The sequence below is a fragment of the Bombyx mori genome, chromosome 21 (assembly GCF_030269925.1).
Source record: "Bombyx mori chromosome 21, ASM3026992v2".
NCBI classification, from domain to species: domain Eukaryota; kingdom Metazoa; phylum Arthropoda; class Insecta; order Lepidoptera; family Bombycidae; genus Bombyx; species Bombyx mori.
This window is the reverse complement of record NC_085127.1, coordinates 13,376,587-13,395,665: the sequence shown is the minus strand read 5'-3', so window position 1 is coordinate 13,395,665 and position 19,079 is coordinate 13,376,587. Positions and strand designations below refer to the sequence as shown.

At 37.8% G+C, this 19,079-nt stretch overlaps 1 protein-coding gene across 4 annotated transcripts; it reads left to right on the top strand.

Moving 5' to 3' along the window:
- The first annotated feature begins 951 nt into the window (after positions 1–951).
- Positions 952–17,163, top strand: LOC101741711 (A-kinase anchor protein 17A). 4 transcript variants are annotated; one of them, XM_021347237.3, is made up of 9 exons: positions 952–1,253; positions 1,510–2,324; positions 7,147–7,354; positions 8,816–8,960; positions 9,227–9,379; positions 11,625–11,708; positions 12,734–12,887; positions 14,798–15,028; positions 16,041–17,163. In XM_021347237.3, exons 2-9 carry the CDS (start codon positions 1,558–1,560, stop codon positions 16,288–16,290), a joined length of 1,992 nt encoding a protein of 663 aa, XP_021202912.1. In that variant the 5' UTR covers positions 952–1,253; positions 1,510–1,557; the 3' UTR covers positions 16,291–17,163. The 4 variants fall into 4 exon arrangements, with proteins under 4 accessions (XP_021202912.1, XP_021202911.1, XP_021202910.1 ...); XM_021347236.3 differs by having other exon boundaries at positions 952–1,259; XM_062674759.1 differs by having other exon boundaries at positions 988–1,280.
- Positions 17,164–19,079: the final 1,916 nt, after the last annotated feature.

Below are 19,079 nucleotides of genomic sequence, written 5' to 3'. Positions count from 1 at the left end.
GTGGATGTGCGGCGTGACTAGGCTCGATAAAATCCGCAACGAGTACGTGCGTGGAAGTCTAGGTGTACGGGACATCGCCGACAAGATGCAGGAGAGTAGGCTGAGATGGTATGGTCACGTGAAAAGGAAGCCACCTGACTACGTCGGAAATTTGGCGCTACTGCTCGACCTCCCCGGTCGGAGACCTAGAGGCAGACCCAAGACAAGGTGGAGGGACGTAGTGCTGAAGGACAAGAGAGAATGCAATGCTGCTGACGAGGATGTCGAAGACAGAGCGAAGTGGAGGAGTAAAGTCAGGAAAGCTGACCCCACCACCATGTGGGATAAATAGCTGGGAAGAGAGAGAGAGTTTGTAATATTGAAATAACCGCTTTTTACTACATGCATATGAATATATATACGGTACATACACCAAAATAACATTTTTTACAATTTTTGTCTGTCTGCCTGTTTATTTCGGCTAATCTCTGGAGCGGCTGGACCGATTTTGATGAGGCTTTCACTAATAGGTAGCTGATGATATAAGGAGTAACTTAGGCTATTTTTTTAGACTAGCTTCGCCCCGCGGCGTCACCCGCAGTTATTGTCGTACCGCGCGCAACATGGCGGGACTCACCTATCAATAATAAAATTTAATGCTTCCGAAGCGAAGCGAGGGTGGGTCGCTAGTATTATATATGAATAATAATTGAAAGATTTCATAAACTCAATATGATATATGAATAATAATTGATTGATTTAATAAACTCAGTACTTTGTGTATTATCTATGCTCAATATTGGCAATAATGGCATTGCAAAAGGCTGATTTCGATAGTAAAAGAATAAAGAGGTACCACCTCGATCAGTTAAAAATTCCCAATTATTATCGCAATTAACTTTGGCTGTATGACGTATAATCGTCATGCCTATCGCATTAAGGAATCAAACGATAAAAAATTATGACAAATTTGTCAAATGTCATTATCCAGGTCACCTGTCTACATAGGTTTCCTACTTCATTGCCTGTCTACCTGTCTTACTGTCTTCTTGCTTGGCTCGTTTGAATACCAATACTACAATACAAACCGTGTTAAAAATTAAGATCATTGACAAATGTTAACTTAGTGACTAAAAATATATCTTTAAATTCAAAGTGATATATGAAATAATGAAACTCTTGAATTAAGTTTAATTATCGCGGAACTGGCATAATTTAGCTTAGCTTCGAAACGATGCTCCATCGGCGGAAAACAATGGCTCACAAAAAATTTGGTTTCGGTCATTTTTCATTTTTAATTTGTTTGTATTCATTAACATTATAAAATTATTTCACTGTTTAATATTTTTAACATTCATGTTATTGTTAGATTAGCTTTATTTATAAAATTGTATTAGTTTTTATTTCATAGATTAGCGTTCGTTAGTCATGAATATTCAAGTATGCAGGGACACTTCAGACGCTGTGGCGCTTTACTTGCCACAGCGTTTGTATTTAAAATCGTATGCCAAGCTTAATATTTCTGTCCAGCTTCCCTCTCACAAGGTACACGGCAAAACTATATCCAATTGGGAGCTCATGGAAAAACTGCGGAAAATGATCCAACCTGAGAGTTTTTCATTGTTAAAAGTGTCGAAACATAGTTCGGAAGTGATCAGATTTGATGCGGAAATAGAAAATTATAGTATGCTAAAGATGGTGATTATGAGACTTGATGAACGTGTGGTGAAGTTGAATGATTACCCGGAGCCCTTAAGAGTGAAAGTTTGTGAAGCGAAGTCGGATTTCCCTTCTCGTCACGCTTGGGACTCGTTCTTTCGAGATGCGTCCGATATGGATGAGATGAAGCCAGGAGAAAGACCAGACACTATTCATATATCAAACCTGCCAATACGTTGGTTTGTTCATAAAAATGAACGGGATGAAGATGCGATGCCTTCTGAGAGCTTATTCAAAAAGGTCTTTGAAAAGTTTGGTAGGGTACGTCAAGTGGACATACCTATTGCTGATCCATTTAGACTTCAAATGAAATCAGCCATCAGAGGCATCATGTATCCAACAGAAGATGCAGCTGTGTATTTTGAAGGATACGTACAGTTTAATGAATATGTCGGTTTCGTCAGATGTATGGATGAATTGAGAGGCAAGAAATTAGTTAGAAAGCAGGATGACATTGCCGAGTGGTGTAGCATCAGGGTTGATTTTGATAAGACAAAGCACATGACTGATGCAGCCATCAAGAGAAGGGCTATAGTTAGAGAAAGACTTGCAGCACGAAAGAGTCACAAAGAGGAAGAAGAACAAGCGGAAAAATTGAAAGCTGCTAAAAGAGAAGCAAAGGAAAGGTAAGTTTAAAACATACATCTACAAGAGTCTTATAATTTGGGATTTTATTACTTATAGCCTAAATAGTAACTAGGTAAAAAAAAAAAAAAAAATTATGTAGTCCACTGTGTGATAACTTATTGGATATAAGATGGATATTTGATACATATTGTTTAGTTTTTTGAAATTCTGTGCACTTGATAGTATCTACAATGCTTGCTACACATAACAGTTGAGAGCTTTTTGTTTTACTCAAAGGTTTCATTCTACACTTGTACATTATTTTTTTATTACATTTCAATACAGTGATCTGTCTATCACTAAATGCTGGTTTTGAGGATTTTATAGACAATTGTGTCTGCACAATGTCTGATCAAATGTTTACTTTTATTAAATGTATGCGGAAATGCAGGGTAAGATCGATGCTTTGGAGCAGAGAGCTAGGCTTAATAACGTCGAGATCAAGGGCGTTCCTGTAAGGAAGAACGAAAACCTTTTTACAATCGTCGAGAACATCTCCCAGAAGCTGGGTGTGTCCTTTTCCAGGGCTGACATCAACCATGTTACGAGGGTACCTACATTTGGATCGCCTGACAAACTGATCATACTAAACTTCCACAATAGGTACACAAAGGAAGATTTTGTCGCCGCTGCTCGTGCACTAAAATCTTTTAATGCCCAGGACATTGGTTTTACTGTTTCTAATCGTATCTTCGTGAATGACCACCTGACTCGTGATTCAAAGCAACTGCTCACAAAAGTGAAAACATGGGCCAAAAAGAAGAATTTTAAGTACATTTGGGTTAAGTTCTGTAAGATCCATGTGCGAAGATCTGACTCGTCTCCGGTTATTATAGTACATACAGAGGCAGATTTAAACAAATTGACTTAGCTTGTGTCTTATTATTACTTTTTGTATTTTGTATTAGTTTCTATAGTAACTTTTTGTTGCAAATTCACGTGTCACTGGACATAGGTTATGTACACTTATTAATTATAATCGTGGTCCAAATGTTTACAACACATGTTGTTGTTCACTGGCCGGCGCCTCGCCTTTTGCCGCTATTGTTCTCATATCTCGTTGCTTGTCTGTTTGAGGTTGTCATTACTGACATATATTTGTCTTGCTTTCACGAATGTATTGCATATCTACTACTTATTAACGCTGATCTAGTGTGTCAGGGGTTTATTGGTACTTGTTATATTCTTCGACTATTTTTATACTACCTACAATTTAATTTAATTTACTATTTTCACTTTTACTATTTAATGTCTAGAAATTACCACAGCGTAATATTAATTTTACTTACTATGTTATTAACTATTTTCTTACAATGGACAATGAATCAGTCCTGAATAGTATTCATATCTACTACCAAAATGTTCGTGGACTTCGAACGAAAGTTCTTGAGTTTAGCCGTAACCTGCTATTATGTTCTTATGATGTGATTATTTTAACTGAGACTTGGTTGACTGATGGTATCCTAGATGGCGAATTATTTAATGAACATTATACAGTTTGGCGTAGGGATAGGAACAGTGACCTTACGGGTCAATCTCGGGGTGGCGGTGTTTTGATTGCGACTCGTAAAGATTTAAAAGTTAGTTTGCAGCCGTCATTTAACTCATCGGTTGAAGATTTGTGGGTTACACTCATCGTTAAGTTGAAACGTGAAACTATTAAATTGCATATATGTGTATTATATTTATGCAAACAGGGTTCTAGGTTTTCTTTCTCTGAACAATTAACTAATTATCTTACGAAACTCACCAACATTGTTTTGGATAATTCACTTGATAAATTCATACTTGTTGGTGATTTTAATCTGAGCGGAATTACGTGGCTGCCGTCTAATCTTGGTTACTTTACACCTTATAATGCTCGTAGTAGTGATGAATTATTGCTTGTGGATGAAATGCATATTCACGACTTTGCTCAGTATAATGGGATAACTAATAAGGATGATAGGATTCTGGATCTAGTTTTCTCAAATGAATCATTGGTGGTGAGTAAGTGTGTTGATCCAATGGTCCCGATTGATCCGTATCATGAGGCTCTTGGTATTACGTTTAAATGTATTGAACTTGTAACTCTAAGAACTGCACCGCGCACTAACTATCGATTCAATAAAGGTGATTATTTGTCAATTAATAGAGAGCTTAATAATATTGACTGGTGTGTTGAGTTTCAGTCAAGATCTTTGGAGGGCTGTACTGATTATTTTTATGAGACAGTTAACGACCTTAAAGAGAGATATGTACCATCTCGCATGACTGGCTCTGATCATTACCCAGTCTGGTATTCAGCTGCTCTTAAAAAAGCTATCAAAGAAAAATATAAATATAAACGTAAATATTCAAACTATGGAAATAAATCTGATCTAAACTCTTTTAATGTGCTTCGGGATAGGGTTAGAGTACTGGAAACCAATTGTTACAATGATTATATTGACTCTCTTGAAATTTCAATAGGAAATGATCCTAAAAAGTTCTGGTCTTATGTTAAATCAAAGTCTAAGTGTAATTCAATGCCAGGATCTGTCTCGTATAACAATGTGATCTCAAGTTCGGCTAAGGGAGTCTGCAGTGCATTTTCTAACTATTTCCAATCTACTTTTCTTGACTGTGATATCGCTGTTAATCTGACACCTAGAGTAGCCGATGAGCATTTTACCGCAACTTCTCACTTAAACAACATCTACTTGGACCAAGCCGAAATACATAAGTTAATTCTTAATCTTGATCTATCTAAATCAGCTGGTCCAGACCAGTTGCCTGCCAGATTTATCGTTGGTTGCTCTGATAGCATAGTTTTGCCAATATACCTTCTTTTTAAGCGTTCTTTACATGAGTGCACTGTTCCAGCAATATGGAAATCGGCCTTTATTACCCCAGTACATAAGAAAGGCTCTAAGTTCGAGGTTACCAACTACAGACCAATTTCCAAACTTTGTATTATTTCAAAAATATTTGAACGTGTTATTTATACTCAAGTATACGCGGCATTGCAAAATGTATTTAATTCAACTCAGCATGGATTTCTAAAAAATAAATCGACTGTTTCTAATTTAGTTATCTTAAATGATTATCTTACTGATGCCATGCATAGTGGTAAACAGGTTGATGTAATTTATACAGATTATAGCAAGGCGTTTGACAAAATTAACCATTCTATTCTGATTTCAAAGCTACAGAACGTAGGAATCTGTGGCGACTTATTACGATGGTTTATATCATATCTTGAGAAGAGGTCGCAAGCAGTCGTGATCAACAATTATATTTCTGCTTGGGTACCTATTCCCAGTGGCGTGCCTCAGGGTTCGTTACTGGGGCCCTTGCTTTTTATTATTTTCATTAACGACATCACTAAGTGCTTTCAATTCTCACGCCTTCTCTGCTTCGCTGATGACATGAAAATTTTTATGAAGGTTGCTTCCATCAATGACGCCAAATTAATGCAATCTGATTTAGATCGTCTTTGTCATTATTGTTTACTAAACAAACTTGATCTTAATCCAACTAAATGTCATGTTGTTACTTACACTCGAAAAATCAACCAAATAGCCTACAAGTATAAACTAAATGAACATGAACTAATTAAACTTAATAGTACACGTGACTTAGGTATTATTCATGACAGCAAACTCACATTCGATGAACACGTTAACTCTATAGTGACTAAAGCCTCTAAAATGCTTGGATTTGTTATGCGTAACTCTCAACATTTTCGTAAAGCTAAAACTATTAAAATACTATACTGTACTTTTGTTCGCAGTCACTTAGAATACGCTTCACAAGTTTGGAATCCTCGATATAATATCTATATAGAACGAATTGAAAGAATTCAGCGTAAATTTATAAAGTACCTTTGTTTTAAATTAAATATTGCTTATAACTCTAATAATTATGATAACCTTTGTAAAAAACATCATCTACTTCCTCTTTACTTGCGGCGTGAGGTTTCCGACATTATATATTATTTTAAGATCGTTAAAGGTTTGGTGGATTGCCCGGAGCTCTTATCCAAAGTTGACTTCAATGCACAGAGAATATCTTTAAGGCATCGAAATCTAATTTCTTTGCCACTAGCTTCCACTAACTATAGGCAAAACTCATTCTTTTTACGTGTTGGTGGTGACCTCAACAGACTTGGCAGGTTCTTAGATATTGACCCATTTTATTCCTCTATCACAGGACTTAGACGTCAGCTTAGTGCCCGATTTTTCGTGGGCGATGAGGGGGCAGAGGGTGCGGGGCCATGTGCCGGTGATGTGTAGCACAACAGTTTTTAATTAATTTGTGACATTTATACATAAGTGTACATTTAAATTAGTCTGGTGTTTTCCTCCATTCCTTATGTTGTTTCTTGCTTGCTGATTGTTTTTATTTTTTTTTTTTGTTTCTATGCTTTTGTTTCTCTAGTGTTTTTAATTTGTTTATATTGGTGAGAACCTTTAATTGGCTTTTTGTTTCTATTATTTGTTATATTATTTTACTTTGTTAGTTGGCTGTTGGTTCTCCTTGTATTAAATAAATAAATAAATAAATAAATAAGGCTCATTAATATAATACTCTTAACTTGTCATTTGTTTCGTGCCCATTTGGTGTTTAGTTTATTTTTTAATGTCTTTATAGGCAGAGAGCTTACGGCATGGGCATGGTAAATGGTTACCGTCGCTCATGGACGTTAGCAATGCCAGGGGCACAGCTAAGTCACTGCCTACCATAGAATTATGACAATACTGGAATTCATCACAAGATTTTCTGTAATGTCATTTTTGACTGCTTGAAATGAAGATATACCAAAAACTACTAATAGTCTATGTGTTATGCAACTTTCAGACAAAAATATGAATTGGCTGAAAAAGAGAAATTGGAGAAGATGAGGCAAAGAGAAGAAAGGAGAAAGAAAAAGCAACTTGCCAAACTAATGGAGAGAGACAATGTAGACCTGAATAGCAAAGTGGCAGAAGAACAGAAGAAGTTATTGAAAGCTCAAAAAAAGTTACAAGCCATTAGGCTAGTTGCAGAATTGTTTAAGAGAATTGAGGTAAGAATTTTCTGGCTCCCTTCTGGTATATGCTTTGTGGTTTCATAGTAAGCTTTGGACTTAAAGTGGCTCATACAGGCTATGAGCCACTTCAAGTGAACATAAAATACTCTAAACATGAAATACTCTTTTTAAGTTAAGTGTTGTAATGACTGATTAAGGTTGAGAGAAACTATTTGTCACAGCTCTGTTAATCTATTAGAGCATTGTCTCTAGTGTACGCTATGACTCCTCTCCAGTTAGTACTAAATATTTCTGAATTATTCAATTATTGAGAGGTAAAAGGCTATTTGGGTTAAGCAACATTTTTGCAACTTTAAAGCTTTTTAAAGTTTAAATAAAAAATATAATAAAAAAAAACTTCTTCAGGTATTTGAATGTAGTAAACTTAATTGAAGTTCAATTAAAAACATCAAACTGTTGATGCTAATCTATACATCTATACATATAAATAAAATTAGAGTGTCTGTTTGTAATATTGAAATAACCGCTTTTTACTACATGCATATTTTATGAACATATATAAGGTACATACACCAAAATAACATTTTTTACAGTTTTTGTCTATCTGTCTGTCTGTTTATTCCAAATAATCTCTGGAACGGCTGGACTGATTTTGATGAGACTTTCACTACTAAGTAGCTGATGATATAAGGAGTAACTTAGGCTACTTTTTTTAGACTAGCATCGCCCCGCGGCGTCACTGGCGGTACGACAATAACCGAGGGTAAGGTAGCGAGACTCCGCTACCTATTAATAATAAAATTTAATGTTTCCGAAGCGAAGCGAGGGCGGGTCGCTAGTACCAAATAAAATACAGCTTTAATTACAAAGATAAATGTTGCATAATAAGCAAAATGTCGCTTAAACCAAATAGCCTTTCTTTTTTCGATATAATGCTGCTTGTAAAGTTAGATAGCTTCAAAATTATGTCTCAAGTTCAATGGTAGCATTCATGTACTAGTGTCTATGTGTTTTAGTGATTGTTTACATGCTTACATGCTTTAACAAAAACCGACTTCAAATAGAAAAAAAATATATTCCAAAACAAATTAATATACACTAAAAACAACAATCATCGAAATTGGTTGGCGTGATATTGAGTTATTGATTAATCATCTATTTGTCGCGCACGTACTTAATGCAAATTTAAGACTTATATGGTTTTCTCATGGATACCATTATCAGAACTGGACTAAATTGAAATGGGACCACACGGGGAAGCGTCAGCTTTCTAATAAAAAAGAATCATCAAAATCATCAAAAATCGATTCACCCAGTCAAAACTTATGAGGTAACAAACATAAAAAAATAAATAAAATAAATGCAGTTGAATTGAGAAACTCCCCCTTTTTTGAAGTCGGTTAAAAATGAAACAAAGAAGAATAAATGAAAAGGTTGTGGTGTTTAATTTTCACTCACGAAAACCCTGTTATACAACCTAAAACTCTTGTATTCCAGCTCCGTCCAGAACTACAGCGTAATGGTGCTAAAACTCACAGAGCATACAATGAAAGCTTGAGGGCTCGTGTCGTAGAAAAGTTCAAAAGGCAACAAGAAGAATTGTTGGAAGCACAAAGGAAGAATCTCAGAAGCGCACTTGATGGTTAGTTAATGCAATGTCTCATCGCATCTCTTTCATCCAAACAAAGAAACAAAATTTAAGTTTGTTTGTAAATATAAAAAAAAAACTTATAAAAATCGACATCCCTAACTCATATTACTTTTGTTTACATTAAAACTATAAATTTAGAAAAAACATTCATTTAAATAATAGGCAGATGTTATTAATATAAAAAGCGACAATAGGAAGAGCTATCTCCTAATAAACCTCACTCTCTTATTTTCTATCTTTTGTATCCGTTACAACAGGTCGTATAGTGATCCGTTCAGCTTTAGAAACGAAGAAGCCGAGACGTACCTCTTCCCTCAGCTCTCTATCGGCTGACGAAGAAAATCAACTACGAATAAAAACAGAAAGAATCCCAAGTCCGGACTCGAGAATGCAATATGATAAAACACCTGGTATTCTCTTTTTTAATATTTTGGAAATCTATTTAATATTGTTATGTTTTTGTTTTTACCTTTGTAGGCAGCCGAGCATACGGCCCACCTGATGGTAAGTGGTTACCATCGCTCATGGACTTCAGCAATGCCAGGGGCAGAGTCAAGCCGCTCCTTACCTATAGTACCTATTCGTATTGGAAGTCCGTACCGCTAGGTAAAAATATGATAGTATCCCTTTTGAATCTCGTGAGAGCCATTATAAAGGCTGAAAAGTTAAAAAGTATTAATTTCTGCCGTTCTCGTTAACTTGCTGCGGCGTTATGTGGTGTAAGTGTTTGATTAGTGATTTTTTCTTTCATTTTTATCACTAACCCACAAAATGACAAAACTAAATATACTATCGATAACGCTTATCGACAACAATAATGCGCATCACTATGCCCGTCTATAAGGCTCGTGAGTGGAAAAGAGAGCGAAATACTCGCTTCACCGTTCCGATTTTTTATGAGTAATTCTACTATAGTGTTGTAATTAGTCAATATTGCGCTATCGATACTAACACATCTGAAGCCTCCGTGCGAGTGTAAATTATAAAATAGTTCTATGAGGGTAATATGAACTTCAAATAAAAATAAAAACAATTGATCACATATGCATTTAATTTAATGAACTGATACTTGAGTCGTCTATTATCAAAGGCGGCAATCTGACTTTTGGACAATGATTGGTAAATCAGAAAAACGAATTATTGACTTTGTATTCCATTGGCAGTCACAAAACTCTTCGGAACGACATCTTAGATAAATAACAGGTTAACTATTAACCTTTATTTAATGCAGGTTTTGAACCGTATTCTTTGAAGGAGACGATGATATTCAAATAAATCTGTATTGACATATCAATAAAAAAATTTTGTCCAAATGTACAGATTGCCGCCTTTGATAATAGACGACTCACTTATTGAACAAAATGAACGTAAAATCTTATTAATTACTCTCGCAATCAGATTAATCAGTAGTTGAAGAATTTGATGTACTATTATCACTCCTCACGTACTTCAATAATAAATGATTCGACAACATCCTCCATTAAGCCACCCTTTTTCCAGTAATGTTCCTCTAATGCTAGGACATGTTTATTATGCTAGTGCTCGCCATTCCTTTTTCATCAAATTAAATAGCTATTCGTGCAAACAAAAATACTTATAAGTATAAGTAGTGTTTACAGTAGGAAACACACGTGAATAACACTGCTATCGCAAAATTAAAAGTTACGAGTCGGTAAGCGTACTCTCACGTTAAGGTCGACACTAGTACTGGGAGAGTGCGGGGTATGAAGCGACGGTCGGGCGCGGTGCACGCCCGCCCGCTCCCTCAGCCCCTGAATCCTCGGAGCTCGCGCACGGACTGTATGTCCAGATAGGCCGTGTCGGCCGAGATGAAGATGACGTTTATCTAAAGCAATAATATTGTTCATACTTAAGGTGCTTTCAGACTACGCTATACTATAGTGCCATATAGTATAGCAGTCTATACCTAGTCAATAATATATAGTATAGTACAGTGTGAGCGTGTCCATAACAATGTATTCAAATTCAAAATAATTTTAATACAGATTTTCTATATTAAGTTAGTGGAATTGGCCCCCTTAATTATCAAATTGCCGCCTTGTGGGACTTGGGCCCCATGTTGGGAAAAACTGGACTAGAGCTATTAATTTTGTGTAGTGGACAGTAACTAAAAACCAAATATATTTATGTATGTGTAACACAACGAATCTTACGGTCATCTACTTCAATAAAATTGTATAAAATTTTAAGACGTTGTATTTAAACCGAAATGAAAGAGTGCTCTGAGGAATTGTTTGAGATGATCCCCTCATCTCCTTTCTATCATCGCACCTCCCGCCATCGGAGCAAAGTTCATCCATATTATCTGGAACCGCTGCGTTCATCGACAGTGCGTTTCCAGAGGTCTTTTTTGCCACGTACCATCCGGCTATGGAATGAACTCCCCTCCACGGTGTTTCCCGAGCGCTATGACATGTCCTTCTCCAAACGAGGCTTGTGGAGAGTATTAAGCGGTAGACAGCAGCTTGGCTCTGCCCCTGGCATTGCTGACGTCCATGGGCGACGGTAAAAAATCACCATCATGTGGGCTGTATGCTCGTCTGCCTACAAGGGCAATAAAAAAAAACTTGTCAGAGAAGCTTGAAGTCCGGTTTGTTTTAATTGCTAAATAATAATTTTTGAATATGATTTCAGTTCCTGCGATGTACGGGATGGCGAACCCTTACAGCTTCGGGTACCCGGCGTTCATGCCGCCAGGATATGCCTATGGACCGCAAAGTATGAGTATCACAACATTATTTCACACTAATCTTTGTAAACAAACAACTGCACTCAGTCAATTAGTTAAGAGATGTGTGTTCTGTTGGTGCAAGAGACTGATTTACTTTTTAATTAAATTTTTTATTGCTTAGATGGGTGGACGACGGCCCATACTATGTTAAGTGGTTACCGGAGCCCATAGACATCTACAACGTAAATGCCGCCACCCACATCGAGACATGAGTTGTAAGGTCTCACATTTTAATAGTACAACGGCTGCCTCACCCTTCAAACCGAAACGCATTACTGCTTCACGGCATAATTAGGCTGGGTGGTAGTACCTACCCGTGCGGACTCACAAGAAAAACAATAATACATTGACTATTGAAACAAAATGTTATACTGGAATGGACTGAAACTGCTCCGTAGACCAACTGAATGTTACTGTTTGGAACTTGAATCTTATATCCCTGAAGGTAACGATAACCTGGCCTCTGGCAAAGTTCAGGAGTATGGAAAAATTCCAAGGAGTCCAGTGAAGACTGTCGTGAGTCAGATTAAGGTATCCTTCAACCTTATGTGACAATTACTTGCTATACCTCGATACTTTTCTATTGTGTTATCTAACTTCTTTTTATAACAACTATTATTATGATTAAAAATAATCTGGGAACTGCACCACATAATTTATATAATAATACTCATGGTAAAATATTTTAAGAAAGATATTTAAAAAAAAAACTTCCCAAAGAAAGCGGACTTAGTTAATGAATTATTGAACAAATGTATTTTCCAGTCTTTATTTCATGCTTTTGTAGGTCTCCTGTGGTGACTAACTCAACAAAACCGCGAGTCCGGATGTATTGTGACCTTGGGATGTGAGGTGATCAGTAATTCTGATCACATACATAAAATAAGCTAATTATTATTTTTTGTAAACATAGCATTATTAGGAATCACAGTGCCTATTAACAAACAGACCGAATTTAATATATTTTTTGGAATTGATTCGCTTGTTATTAATGTGTGATAAATGTGCGTAGGTTCAATGTACTACCCCCGCGCGGCGTACCCTGCGGAGTGGGCGCGGCGCGCGGGCGGGGCGCGGGGGCGCGGGCGCGGCGTGCGGGGGCGCGGGGGGGCGCGGCCGCGGATGCCGTACTTCGACGGACCGGACGCCACCGCGCAGTACTACAGGTCTGTATCGAGCCGCCCGGGGGTTAATGCCATTTTTTTCATTCGTACCTAGCTGAGCTAAACTTCCTTTTGACTTTTCTCATGGTGGTTTTCTTGGGAAAAATAGTAACGGTATCTTCCCATTCCTTTCCGTCCCAAAACTTTTTAGAAGGGATTTAGCCCCCCTAGGCCAAATCATTGGAGAAAGTTATTGGAGTTGGTGTAAAAACTGGACCAAGGTGGTCACGACCCTCAGTAATAAGGAAGCCACAAAGAAGAAGAAGAAGCAGATAGCCTTGAGAGGCTATTTCAGCGTAACCTTAACTAGTAGGTGAGCTCGCGGGGCTCAAACCTGACGACGTTGCTAACACGAACCCTAGCAGGAGCCGTGCAGAATCTACTACCGGATCGGAAACGCGACTCACTGAGAAGATCCGGCGAGAAACTCAGTGGGCTGTCTATGGGTTAATTTACTCGTCGAGTTTTTTTTTAATTTTTTTTATTGCTTAGATGGGTGGACGAGCTCACAGCCCACCTGGTGTTAAGTGGTTACTGGAGCCCATAGACATCTACAGATCCATAGCCGCAAGCGACGTGTTCGACGAGGACGGTGACCGGTGCTTGAGGTACCTAAAAGCATCGTTAGTGGATCGGGAGGATCCGAAATGACGTGTTTTGGGCGACGTCAACTGTTAACCATTTGGTCCGCAGGATCAGCTATGTAGTTTCCGGAGAGGATTCTCGTGTCGTGCCGCTTTATCGAAGTGGCGCATTGATGCCGACTGTAGATACTTACTGATGGACTCTAGGTCCAGATTGCAAATGATCATCTCACTTTTCGTATCGAAATTCAGAGTGGATGCAGTGTGGGAAAATTGTAATAACTGAGGAAAGATGGATATGTGTATCTCTCTGTTCCACGCTTTAATGGAACTTCACATTGGACTACGTCATGTCTTTAGGAGCTGGTCGAGGGGGTTCCTCCACTGAATACTCGCACAATATTGTGCCTTATTTTGTAGCCACTACAGCACATATTCGTCAAAACAAATATTTTGTGTGTCAATTTGTTCGTGACGTAATGTTAGATTGTGTTGTAACACTGTCCAGTTACCGTTGACACTTCAGGGATGTTGTTTGCTATAGAATCACGTCGTACAACAGGTGGCGCGCGGGGGCTCTGAAAACTTAGTGACAGCTCGCCGAACGTGACCAGGTTCCACTAATCTATATATATAAAAAATAATTGCTGTTCGTTAGTCTCGCTAAAACTCGAAAACGGCTGGACCGATTTTATTTATCGATTGAGGAATTACGAAGTCTACCGGGTCAGCTAGTGAAGTATAATATGTCGGAGACGGTCATTAGTTTGGTAGCTGCAAACACAGCATGATTCCCGAGAGATGGCAGCACGATCGCGGTATCGTCGGAACTCGGCTAAAGGCTTCGTCAAACTGAACGCGTAATTAGCGTGCGTTAGCCTTAACGCCGCGACAGAGCGTTGCGTACTTATAACGCTGGCGCTCTGTTTGACAGTACGTTACCATAGAAGTACAATACATCTCGGCGTCATAGCGCGTCATCAGTTTAGCGCTCTGACGCGCTCTAATTACGCGTTCTGTTTGACGAAGCCTTAACTTCATGCTACGACAGAGCCTAGCCGATGGAGGCGCGTAGACGCCATCACACTTACCAACCAGCCTTCTTGAAGAGCGGTGCCTCCGTCCTAAGACAACAAACGTGATTGGTGCACTCAATATTTCTCTTAGCTCGATCACCCTATTCGCCCCTACGATGTCTGACGATGGTGTTAATAATTGTGGCTTCTGCGACATATAAATAATAATCACTCATGTTTATGTAAGCTGATGTGTCGGTTGAGCGTCCGCATTAAACCAGTGCTATATGATGAGCGCATTGCTCTGTTTCAGATACTTCAAGAAGCTGAAGGAATCCAACGAACACGACGACCGGCTGCATTCTCGCTCCCGCTCTCGGTCCCGCTCCCGCTCCCGCCGCCGCTCGTACACCCGCTCCCGCTCCCGCCGCCGCTCATACTCCAGGTCGAGGTCTCGTTCAAGGAGATCCAGATCTAGGAGTCGTTCCAGGAGTCGTTCAAAGAGCAGAAGCAGACGGTCTTATTCCAAGAGTAGGAGATCTAGGTTAGCTATTACTATATATTAATATATAGTAATATAATATAATAGTAATATTTACAATATATATCGACGCTTCAAAGGCAAACGAGACTAAGCGACAATAACTGCTTTGTACACAAATGATGGGCATTAACCATATTCGATGCGCAAAAAAAAATATTTCTAGGTCTATTAAATCATTTCAATCCTACAGCTAGATTCGTTAAAATAGAATTTATGTTCAGGTATTTCAACTTTAAATTAGTCCACCGTAAAGTTCACGCATTGTCGTTTAGTCACTTTTGCCTTTCAAGCGTCGATATATATATTCGTCATGTTCGCGAGTCAGTGCCCTAGAGCCCCGGGACTGCATATATCGACGAGCGAAAAGCTATTTGACTTAAGTGACATTTTTGCTACTTTACAGGAGAACCATGTAAAATTTGAAAAAATAGCATGACAAAAATCTCCATCATCTATTGAATGGGAAATGGACTTCGTAGTGCCTCAATCGATAAATAAAAGACCTAAACTTTTGTATAAAATAAACTTAAAACAAACAAAAGGAATCCGTCCGACGGGGGACACATCAAAGGAAAAACAAAATTGTTATTTTTATTTAATTCCGAGCATTTTCATTCATTTATCTACCTTCTAAACCTTCTCTGGACTTCCACAAATAATTCAAGACCAAAATTAGCCAAATCGGTCCAGCCGCTCTCGAGTTTTAGCAAGACTAACGAACAGCAATTCATTTTTATATATAGAGACTAGCGACCCGCACTCGCTTCGCTTCGGAAACTGTAATTTATTATTGATTTCCCCACTATTTAATGGATGTTATCATACATATAAACTTTCCTCTTTCCATCACTATCTATTAAAAAAAACCGCATCAAAATCCGTTGCGTAGTTTTAAAGATTTAAGTGTACATAAGGACAGACAGATATAGGGACAGAGAAAGCGACTTTGTTTTATACTACAATCGTCCACATCATGAGCAGTCGACGAGTGAACATTAACACTATTCTTCAGGTCCTACCACGACCGCTCCAGTTCTCGGTCGCGGAAGCGTTCCAAGTCACGGAGCAGATCCAGAACCCCTGCATCAAAACGTTCGACGAGAGGTACCGGTGGAGAGGGAAGAAGTCCTCCAGTCCAGAATATCGACTCCAGGCAGCGTGTGTCGCCTGTGCCTCAGGAGGCGACGAATGGTCCGACCGACGGCTGGTCACCTTCCAAAGGCGATGAGAGATGGTCTTCCAGTCCCAAGGAGCAGGTCTGACGGATCAAGGATAACAACAGTATTATACGTACATCGAACTAAAACATTGTTAAAATTACAAGGGCCGACTTTGTCCTTAAAAGTGATCTCTGGCTTATAAGTGAGCGGACCCTGGATCACACGCGCACTAGCGACATCTGGGAGCCGGCTGCGAGGACGCGTTCTGAATCGCGCTTATGACATTCACGGAGACTTGTAATACATAGAATAAGTAAGCCTTAGGTTATGTGTAATGACCACGTTTTCAACTTTATATTTGACCATATACATTTGTAATTGGTTCGAGTGCATCCAAGATGCGTGTAAAACATTTTAGTTTAAGAATAATATATGTATAGATATTGTTACGCGCTTGGGTTTGGGATAAATAAAACTTACCGAAGTACAAATTAAAACTTTAACACTTAGAACACTTTACAATTCGTAATTCGATTCTTCCGCTTCGCTTCAGGTGATCCGTTCGCTTGTTTCGCTTCGAGTAAATTCGATTACTGACTGCCTTCGTGTCATCTCTGCAACGCTTTTATAGTTTATACGACACCCCTGGAATTATCGAGAACATTCTCGATTAGGCCAGTCGATTCGATATATGTTTTCGCTATTTTATACTAGATGGCGTTGCACTTTTCGAGCGTTCTCGATTTTAAGAGTTCTTTTGATATTCGTTTCAGCTATTCGACGATAGATGGCGTTACTCATACCCGCGTAGCAATATATATATGTAATAGATTCGTAAGGCACCGTTGTCCGCTCGACTCTTGTGAGTGATCGAAGGCGCTGGATACATTTTGTTTGTAACAATTTAGTCTAGGCTCAGAAGTATCTCGACTAATTTTTTTCTTTTTTATTTTAAATATATTTATTTGTAAATAAGGTTTTGGTGTTTTATTTAAGATACATATTTTATTGAAGTAATTACGGTTGCTACAGCCGAAGGTTGCAAAAAAAACCAACGTTTATTTAAATTAAATTTAATTATAAGAATTACAATTTAAAAGTTATACTAAGTTAGGAGTGGGTAATATCGGTTTTGCCGCGTATCGAATCGTATCTATATATCGAGTATCGATATCGGATATTGAATCTATATATTTTCTGAATCTATATATTGATGGACTTTTTGGCGGGAACGCGAGGAGTGAAGTTGTGTGATTTGTTTTAGTTTGTCCATTTAGTGTTTCTTCAGGTTTAAATGTGTAATAACGGTGGTTTATTAACTGTTTAATATCTGTGAAAGTGCACAAATGTGGGAAAATGAAACAAAGCTGCTGGACGTAACTTCTCGGGTTCCTCCAAAAAGTCCACTGAAAAAATCTCAGTAAATGACCACCATTTTACTGCGATTATATTTCATCCCATATCATCTCATTTCATTAAATTTCATCCCAGTTGATTAATGTCTCAAATTAATCATCTTCATTTCATTTCACTCCATATTATCATTTTTCATAAAATTAAGAATATAAAGTAAAATAAGACATGACTTAAAGGTCTTAGTTACCAGGTCATAAAATCTCTTAAAAAAAAATATATATATATATATTGATGGATGCTACTGATGCTAGTAGATTTTCTCGATTCATGATATTTGAGATTTGAAACGATACGCTGATATAATATCGTAGTAGATATAGATTTAAGTCAACGTTATACGGTTCGTTTTCTGATATCAATTTATAATATGATTTTAAAGTATAATAACCGGCAAACTTCTTGAGCATTTGTTGACGTAGTGGGGGTAAGTTTGCGCATGGTACACTCACGTGCAAAAACATTACTTACTCTGCGTCATAATGCTATTAAATTATTAAAATCAATATATGTATTTATTTATATATTTATTAGAACATCAACAAAACATATAGGTTAATAATTGTAATAATTTAATCTTGGGGTAAAATAGATATTCCTTCTATTAAGTCAAAACTAGACCTCTTGCCAGGTCTTGGTTCAGTTGAAGCGAAGCTGGTATTTGTATTTTTTTTTTCGTTATCATAATCTTGACCATCATCATCATCACTGTTTTCATCACCCGAGTCGCTATCATCGTGATGAGTCGACATAGGGCTCATCGGCGTAGTTTACAACTCTGTCGATTCGGTCTTCTTTTTTGTCTATAATTAATTATTTTTTGAAGATATTCGATTCGTAGTAATCGAATGTTACTTTTTTCATTTACCAGCTTCCGATTATTTTCTGTTCTTTTTTTCCATCTGAAGCCTAGCTCTTTCATAATTCGTCGTAAGCTTCATTCCGAGCCATTAAAATTTATATCTTCTTTAAATTTTTCGAAGCCTTTCTACGGTACGGAGTACTACGGAGTTTCGCTGCTTGTTATGTAGTTATTATGATTACATCTTTTTATTACAGATTGAACGAAACTATCCATTCCGGTAACTTTCTTCTTCCCTGATTTTTTCTTACACGGGAGCAAGCCAGAGCCTTTAGCTTCGTTAATAATGCACCTAACAGTACTCACTGATGTTTTTGTTGCTTCCGAAGTCTGTTTTAATTTTTCCATATCATTCTTCCCCTGTTTTATAATGAAGCAATATACGTCGTACACAAATTTTCTACCCTTTCTTTTAAGTACTACACCAGTTTGTCACGGCATAGTGTATGTTTTATAAAAAATCAACAAACACTCAACAAATAGCAATGGCAACAAAGTCCACAAGCAATTATAACAAATAACTTAACGATTAATAACGATAGACTTTCCACTGTACGCAAGCGTACTTTTGGGAGCAAGCGGAATGAGGGCGCGGTGCGGGGCGCAAGGTTCGACT